We start from the raw sequence: 9,366 nt of genomic DNA on the forward strand, positions 1-9,366 counted from the left end.
CAAGGGAAGACTCTACTCCCTCTCTGAACCGGAGCAAAAGGCCATGGAGGAGTACATCTCCAGCTCTCTGTCTGCTGGGCTGATCCGGCCATCCTCCTCTCCCGCAGTTGCGGGGTTCTTCTTTGTGGAGAAGAAAGATAAGTCTCTGCGACCCTGCATCGACTACCGGGGGCTCAATGTTGTAAATCTTCTCCTGGTGGTAGCCGAGATGTGTTGATGAGGAAGGAATCTTCGCAGACACCGACTTGGTTATCAAAGATGTTTATTGGAGAGAACAGTCAGGTATCAATCGGACGCTGCAGCATGCCTGAGGGAGGTTTCGCGGTCCCGATGGTGAAGAACTCCGAGGTGTCTACATCGACACCTCCTTCTTATACAGTCAAGTAAACACATTCTTTACTGATGACCTCACGCTATACAATATGGCCAACCCAATGGTATAGCGTTCAGTTATTACCAAAAAAGGGAATACTTGAAGATGCTTCATGATACACATCCTCATATGGAGAACAACCAGGGGCCCACAGGCTCCAGTGTCATCTTTTAGGAGCTCCTTTTACATAAAGGAAGAAGACACAGGACACACATGCGGAGCATGTCCTAATATGGTGCTTAGGCTGGCTGTTAAACACATTACGGCCTTACAGATGTAAAGCCTGCATAGAACGGGTCAGATACTACATCAACAAAATTACTGTGAAGAACCGGTACCCACTGCCTCTTGTCGCCTCTGCTTTTGAACTGCTCCAGGGGGCCATTGTCTTCACGAAATTGGATCTATGGAACGCCTACCACTTGGTTCGCATACGGGAGGGTGACGAGTGGAAGACGGCGTTCAACACCCTGGCCGGCCACTACGAGTACCTGGTAATGCCCTTAGGATTGACCAACGCACCGGCCGTTTTTCAGGCTCTAGTTAAAGACGTTCTTCGGGATGTGTTAGACTGGTTTGTCTTTGTGTACCTGGACGACATGTTAATCTTTTCTAAGGGGCTCAAGGATCAGGGGCAACATGTGCGGGAAGTACTGCAGCGGCTACTGGACAACCAGCTGTTTGTAAAAGCCGAGAAGTGCCAGTTTCACGCCCCATCAGTGTCCTTCCTCGGATTCATCATTGCACGCAGATGGACCCAGGGAAGGTCTCGGCGGTCGTGGACTGGCCGTGCCCCAGGTCCCGCAAGCAGCTGCAGCGATTCCTGGGGTTCGCTAATTTCTACTGGCGCTTCATTCGGAATTATAGCTCCACTGCAGGACCACTCACGGCGGTTACCAGCACCAAGACGGAGTTTGCTTGGACCCCAGAAGCGGACGCAGCATTCCGGGAACTCAAGAGGCGGTTCGCGACTGCCCCCATCCTGCAACTGCCAGACCCTAGCCGCCAGTTCGTGGTCAAGGTGGACGCCTCCGACACGGGGGTGGGAGCGGTGCTGTCACAGAGGGCTCAGGAGGACCAGAAGCTGCACCCGTGCGCATTCTTCTCCCACCGCTTGACGCCAGCGGAAAGGAATTACGACGTGGGAAATAGGGAAATGCTCACCGTCAAGTTGGCCCTGGAGGAATGGCGGCACTTGCTGGAGGGTGCTACGCTGCCTTTCATCATGTGGACAGACCACCACAACCTGGAATACATTCAAACAGCCAAGAGGCTGCACTCCCGGCAGGCTCGGTGGTCACTGTTTTTCACCCAGTTTAACTTTACCCTTTCCTACCGCCCAGGGTCCCGCGACGGCAAGGCAGACGCCCTCTCTCGACAGTTCGCGGGGAAGGAGGACGAAGGCCCGGGAGGACCCCGGAGAACATTCTTCCCTCCTCGTGTATCGTGGCAGCAGTAACCTGGGGGATCGAGGAGAGAGTCCGGAGGGTGGCTGCCAATCAACCTGGGCCTAGCGCCTGCCCCAACAACCGGCTCTTCGTGCCTGACTCTCTCAGGGCTGAGGTCCTGGAGTGGGCCCACGCGTCTCGACTGGCCTGCCATCCTGGAGCATGTCGGATGGTGGGTCTGCTGAAGCAGAGGTTTTGGTGGCCTTCCCTGGGGGAGGATGTCCAGGAGTTCGTCAACGTCTGCAACCCGCAGAAACAACCACGCCAAGCACCTGCCAGGCTACTGCAACCTCTGCCGGTTCCTCGTCAACCCTGGACACACGTCGCCCTGGACTTTGTCACCGGGGAACACTGTCATTCTGACCATCACTGACAGATTCAGTAAGATGGCTCACTTCGTGCCCCTGCCTAAGCTGCCGTCGGCAAAGGAGATGGCCCAACTTGTGATCCAGCACATCTTTCGGCTTCATGGATTACCGGAGAGTGTGGTGTCAGACAGGGGCCCTCAGTTTGCCTCTGTCTTTTGGAAAGAGTTCTGTGGGCATCTGGGAGCCACCGCTTGTCTGTCCTCAGGAATCCACCTGCAGACCAACGGCCAGACGGAGAGGATTAATCGGGACCTGGAAATGGCCCTCCAGTGCATGGCGACATGGGACCCGACCACATGGTCGACCTTTCTCGGCTGGGTCGAGTATGCCCACAACACCCTGACCAGTTCGGCGACTGGAATGTCACTGTTCCAGTGTGTTTTTGGATATCAACCCCCTCTGTTCCTGGCTCAAGCAGGCGAAGTGTCTTGTCCCTCTGCAGCTGCTTATGCCCGCCGCTGCAGACAGACGTGGGCCCAGGCTCGGCCCAATCTTCTGAGGGCGGGCGCCCGGTACGAGGCAGTGGCCAACCGGCACCGGAACCCGGCCCCCAGATACAGAGTGGGACAACGCATGTGGCTATCTACGCGGGACCTGCCTCTTCGGGGTGAATCCAGGAAAATGGCCCTGCGGTTCGTGGGACCATTCCCCATCGTCAGAGTCATCAGCCCAGCGGCAGTCAGACTCCGGCTTCCCCGGTCAATGCCCGTGCAACCCACCTTCCACGTTTCTCGGATTAAGCCTGCCCACGAGAGCCCCTTGGTCCCGGATCGCCCGGCCCCACTTCCCCCGCTGCTAGTGCATGGGGGCCCGGCATACAGGTTTAGGATGATGAACGCTGATCTTAAACCCCGGAGGCACACCTGCTCTCTGCCAGATCGTTATTCATTCCTGATGACTTTCCAGCGTATTCCTGTTTGCCTGCCTGCCCGGTTCCGACCTTGCCTGTTCCTGACCATTCTGTTTAGCCTGCTCCCCGGTAAACTCTGTCTGCCTTCTGCCCAATCTCGACCTTGCCTGTCCCCGACTATTCTGTTCTGCTTGCTCCCTGGTGAATCCTGTCTGTTGTCTGTTTCCAACAATAAAGCGGTGTTCAGCCAATCTCGTGTGTTGCATTTGGGTTCTCATCTGGTTCCTGACAGGCTGTTTGTGTTTGTTTTGTGTGCTGTGCTCTTTTGCTTCCCTTAGGTGTGGTGGATCCATTTTCTGGTTAGTGATGTCGACCTCCACACCTATAGCTGATGAGGATGATTGGCAGTGTTTTTGAGCAGCTCACCAGCATCATATTATTTCATCCTTGCCAGTCGTAACTGGAGGGTTCCAGACTGTAACTTTGTCACTTGTTGGTATTGTAGACATACTTGATACAGATGAGGGATTTAGACCATATAGCAGGATTTTTGAAGTTAAGAATCTGAATCTATTTTCAAGGGCATAATTCAACCTCTTAGTTTGTCTTTTACTCAGAAAAGGACAAAGTGATGTGAATTTCTGCTGGAAGAAATCTCACCAGAACTGGGCCACAAATTGTGGCTCCTGGTAAGCCAGAATGCCTTTTGAAAACCAAAATCTTTAAACTCTGTGGAGAGGAGAAGTTTATCTCTCTCCTTCAAAGAGGGTAACTTGGGGAGAGCTAGGAACTTTACCATTATAGAAGAATGGTATACAACAGTGAGAACGGTGGTGTTACCTTGTGATGTGGGAAGTCCGGTTAAAAGGGGCACTGTGGCACTGGAAAAGGGCGGAGAAGGCTGGACGGAGGGGAATAGGAGAACTTGTGCTAGGCATAAAAAGGGCAGGCTTAGATGGAGTTGGTGACATCTGTCCTCACCCCTGAACCCCAAAACCACTCTAAGACAAGAAAGAGATTCTGAAGGATTTCTGAGTGACAAGAGAAATATTGTCAAATGTCCCCAAAGAATGACTTTTCTTTTGAGTACTGTGGGACCAAATAAATGATTAGGTGGACTTCCAGCTAATCTTGTCTGTTAACTGGTAGCTTAGCCTCAATGCATCAGGTGAATCCTCCCAGGATTTGCTCAGGAGGGACAACAGGGAAGTACTTAAATTTACTCAGAAGTAGAGGTCCCATCTAGCTTAGTGAGGGTTAAGGATGGCACAGGAAGTGATTTGACAAATTTCCCCATTGCAAGACATTTTTTCACAGCTCTGTGGGAAGAAATAAAAGGTTAGGTTGGTTTTAAGCTAATTTTGCCTGTGAACTCGAAGCTAGTGCTAATTTAGCCTTAATGCATCAGTTGAATCCTCCCAGGATTCATTCAGGAAGGACAATCATGAAGTCCTTAAACTCACTCACAAGATGAGGCCCCACCTAGCTTGACAAGGGTTGATGGGAACTAATGGGTTGATGGGTTAGTGTACAACAGGTTCTTGTAGTTAGTTCTTGTAGTTAGTCCATATCTTTGCCAGAGTAGTCATCCCCTCCAGTGCTACATTTACATCCAACAGCTTTCAGTTCCAAAAGGACTAATTTGTATCTGCAGTGGAAAACTTGCTGTACAAAAAGCCACAGGAACTAATCTCTTTTATCTTTACAGAACCTCTGAGATAAGCGTGCCCTAATACTCGTGTCTGGGCATCAAACCTCCCCAATCAATTGTTCATACAGATAAGATAATGACAGGAAGTGAGCTGAGGCAAAACTGTTCTTGTAGCATTAAAAGACAGTATTTGTGAGGGGAGACCACTGAAAAGCAAAGGTTAGGACATGAATGGGTAGCCAATGAAGTGCCCCCCTTAAAATGTTCAATAAAAATGATCAATCCAGAGGAGTCTCTGTAAGTTGTGGGAGGTGGGCTTGTTGAGCACAGATTTCCATCTCCATCTTTCTCTGAAATAATGTAGCCCAGAAAACTCATCCGAGACTCTTGAAATTTATACATTTTGGCATTCACAAATAATTGTTTGTTCAACATCAGGTTCAGGACATGGTCTTCAATGAAGATACGTATATCATCAAGGTAAATATATGCCTTTGTATTTCATAGGTCCCAGAGAATGTAGTTAATCAAGGCTTGGGAGGTGTAAGGAGCATTTGTTAATCTAAATGGCATGATCATGTCGTTTTGGGGCTTTAAATGTTGACTTCCACTCACCACCTCCTCTGATTCTGACCAAGTGATAAACATTTTTAAGACCTTAGTAAAGATCTTACGCTGATGTTATGAGTGGCAATGGGTACCTGATTTTGATAGCAATATTGTTAAGGCAAGTCAAGTCAATGCAGGGTTTGAGAGATTTGTCCTTTTTTCTCTACAAAGATCCCAGTTCCAGCAGGAGATGAGGATAGACACATAATGCCCACTTGTAACGTGGTCTTGATTTATTCCTCCATTGTCGGATGTTCACGGGTGGACAGGGAGTATAGGCAGCCTTTGAAGATGAGGCCCCAGGAATCAGGTTGATACACAGTCATAATCCCATTGGGACGTGGCCATTTGTGACTTGCTGATAAAATTCATGGCCACACTTGAAGTCCCCCGCCAGATCAGGATCAGAATCCTATTCTAAAGGTGATCTCGGAACAGTGGGAATGGATGAGTAAAACAGTTCTTTGAACATTTCGCCACATCTGGAGAGATCTTGTGGCCCAGTGGATGTGGGCAATTATCATTCACTAGCCAGGCATGTGTTGGATGTCATGGAGTGGTAAGTATGAAAATATAAGTGTTCTGAGTGACCATCTGTAGCAGAGATGGGGAACTCCAGTCCTTGAGGTCTGAAATCAAGGAATCTTTTCTATCCTAAAGGTAGATAACACGATTGACCAAAAATCAAGTTCCAAATAATCCACACAGGAATAAGTCTCTACGAGAATCCGGGAAGGTGTAGTCGGGGTTTTTGGAATCAGCCAAAACACGCCAACGCTGGCAAGCCGTGAGAACAGTCCATAAATAGGTGGCTTGATCACCGATAGTCTGCAGGTGCGCCAGTCCCTGGCGCCAGCTGCGGCTGGGACGTGGCTCCACCACGCCCCCTGCAGGAAAAAAAAAAACACAATAGAGTTCCCAGAAGCTGGGAACCTGACACCCGTGGTTAATGCAGTTTCTGCCTGTTAGGTCACAAAACCTGCCTTCAATCTGGCCATGGAGGAATTGAGCATTATGGGAGAGGATTGATGTTTGCACATTCAAAGCCCAGAAGTCACCCTTGACACTCCAAAAGACGCTGGTTGATTCAAGAGGCTAAGAAAACCAGTGCATCTAGTTCTGGTGGCATATCCAGTGGGGGCGAGGTGATTCATCAGTTGCTATGACGAATCACTACAAAGGATTCACCAGTGCTGGCTGGTTCCAACCACTGTCTGGGCTACCATATAAACTCTGTAGTCTACTCCATGACTGACCGTTTCCCTTGTTTGATGCCAACATAGGCATTAACCTCCTTACTACTGGCATAAGTAGTCAAACCTTAGTTTCACATTGGCTTAAGGTTCTAAATATTACAGCACTATTGTTTTGCCATTCTTTGGCAACACAGATTTGGGGCAAAATAAAAGATACTCCTCAGCCTCCCCATAAAGCCATGGGCAACCCCATCCATTCTCTAGTGCAGTCACATTCCAAAGTTCACCAAGTTCCCGATATAAATAGACATTGTGTCAGATAGAGAGTGTGAGAAGAATTATTGTTATTGTTAGTATTATCTTTAAATGCTATTGTATGTAGATTTTGAGTGTTTGAGGAATGTTGACAAGAAAAGAAGAACATGAGAGTGTTTCGTAAAAGTGCTGAAGCTGCTTACAACCAAGCCCAGCACCCAGATGTATCCTGTTGGTCAAGATTAGAGAAGTTTGTTAAGATGGGAGAAGATGTCAGAAGACAATGAGTTATGAAATCCTGTTTAGACACCCATTCTGTTTGCACCAATAAAAGAGGTGAGCGAGCAGCAGACGAACAGAGTTGACAGAGGAAGCTTGATCTGCTGCTCAGCTCTCCCTTGCAAGGAACTCCTGTTGTTTGCGTGGTTACTCTGAGTCTAGTGAACGAACAGCGTGGGTGATCAAAACTTCACCCTCACAAGAGTGAGGATATCAAACATCTTTTTGAAAATTAGTTGCAGTCTATGGAAACTAATAATATCAATGAATACAATTGAGTAATGTTCTATATGGAAAGTAGCAGATGACCAGAACACAGCAACACCAAAAGAAATATTGCCTATTCCCAAATGGTTGTTTAACTCATCATGCTCTCATGTAATTTTGTTATATGGTGATGTGGGTGTGATGATAGGACTTACTTAAGGTGTTGAGAGGTACGGGAGGGATCAGAGAATTTTATACAAGTAGAAACGACAAAGCTGGCTCCTTCAACAGAAGAAATGGGTCTTGTGAGAGAAAGGTCTGTGTGAGAGAAAAATCCAAAAATCCTTTCTTTAGTTTTCCAGCCTCATAGTTTTGTTTGATGTTGGAAATGGAGGAAATTCAGTCGTTAGTTAATGTCACTGTTGAGCATCAGTATCAGGGATTACTTGAGAGAATGATAGTTTCCAGTCTGACTACAGTACTCTGCTGTGAATTCCTCTACATCATGTGTGTCAAACTGAAGGCCCTCGGGCCATATCCAGCCCGTAATACAATTATATCTGGCCCGCGAGATCATTTTACATTTACCTATTATTATTGTTAATGGCCCAGCATTATGAAGCGCTGATAACAAACTACAGATCCTATAATGCAGCGCAACAGCAAACCTATTGTAATGTCAAACTTTGCCCTGAACAATGGCGAAAAGAAAAGTTGTTTCTGAAAACAGAGCATTTCACAACCGATGGGAGGCTGCATATATGTATATCATTGCCCGTACACCCGTATATCCCGTATGAGGACATCAAACAAATTAGTTTGAGTGTATGATTCTGTGTAACTTAATAACAGCAAAGAATAAAACTGAGTATGAAAAGTAACAGATGACCAGAACAGAGCACAATCAAAAGAAATGTTGCCTATTCCCAAATGGTTGTTTAACCCATGCAGTCATGCGATTGTGTCACATGGTGATATGGGTGTGATGATAGAACTCACTTACTTTTATAGAGGTAGGGACTACAAAGCTGGCACCTTCACCAGAACAAATGGTCTTTGAATGCTTTCAAGTGTTTCATCCATTTCATAGGTTAGTTTTATTTACATTTTGTTAGAGAACAAGTTTTCATGAGTTTTCCAGTTTCATAGTTTTATTGGTGTGTTTTTTTCTCTGAAATGGATGAAATTCAGCCTTTGGTTAATTTCACTGTTGAGCAGCAGTATCAGGGATTACTAGAGAGAATGATGTTTTCCAGTTTGACTACAGTACCCTGCTGTGCTTTCCTCTACATCAATGGAATCATGTTGTTCAGCCTGAGGAGTAAAACAGTGTTCTGTGAGACCTCCCGATACATTCTGCTGTTTAACCTCCTTTTTGCAGACAGTATACAGATGGTATTTAGTCAGGTTCTCTACATTTTGGCTACTTGTTTGGTTAAAATGTCTTATCCTTTGTGTGGTATTGTTAATGTGGTTGGTGTTATCACAAGTGACATTTCTCCTCTCACACTGGTGGTGATGTCTTTGGAGAGGTATGTAGCTGTGTGCTACCCACTGAGGCACGCTGCTGTCATCACCATTAGAAACACAGGGCTGATGATATTTGTTATTTGGGCGTTTAGCTTGCTAAGTGGTCTAATTCGAGTTAGTTTGGTAAATTATCCAGAACTGAAGGGGCTGCAGATGGAAGTATATTGCTCAAGTATAACTCTGTTTGTTGGTCCCCTGTCTGATACCTATGACAGAGCATACACCTGCCTTCTGTTTGTGTCAGCTGGGGTGGCCATTGCTTTCTCCTACATCGGTGTGACTGTTGCAGTCAGGTTAGCTTCCACAGACAAGACTTCATCTCAGAAAGCTCGTAACACACTACTGCTGCATCTTGTACAGCTCCGACTCAGTTTGTCCTCCACCGTGTTTAAACCGATACTTGCACCATTGTCAAGAATTGTAACAAGGATAGTGCTTGTCCGTTTGCAAAATGTTTTATATGTGTGTTTTTTTATCCTTCCCAGATGTCTCAGTGCCCTTATTTATGGCATAAGAGATCAGCTAATCAGACCTGTCCTCTTTTACTATCTCTGCTGCCGACGCACACTCTCAGTCTTTCCAGCCAAAGGTTACAAATAG

General features: G+C 47.0%; 1 protein-coding gene across 1 annotated transcript; it reads left to right on the plus strand.

The window, feature by feature from the left end:
• The first annotated feature begins 8,412 nt into the window (after nt 1-8,412).
• Nucleotides 8,413-9,366, plus strand: LOC130537644 (odorant receptor 131-2-like). The gene has a single exon (XM_057054583.1). It carries the CDS (start codon nt 8,413-8,415, stop codon nt 9,364-9,366), a length of 954 nt encoding a protein of 317 aa, XP_056910563.1.

This window comes from Takifugu flavidus, chromosome 14 (assembly GCF_003711565.1).
Source record: "Takifugu flavidus isolate HTHZ2018 chromosome 14, ASM371156v2, whole genome shotgun sequence".
Lineage (NCBI taxonomy): Eukaryota > Metazoa > Chordata > Actinopteri > Tetraodontiformes > Tetraodontidae > Takifugu > Takifugu flavidus.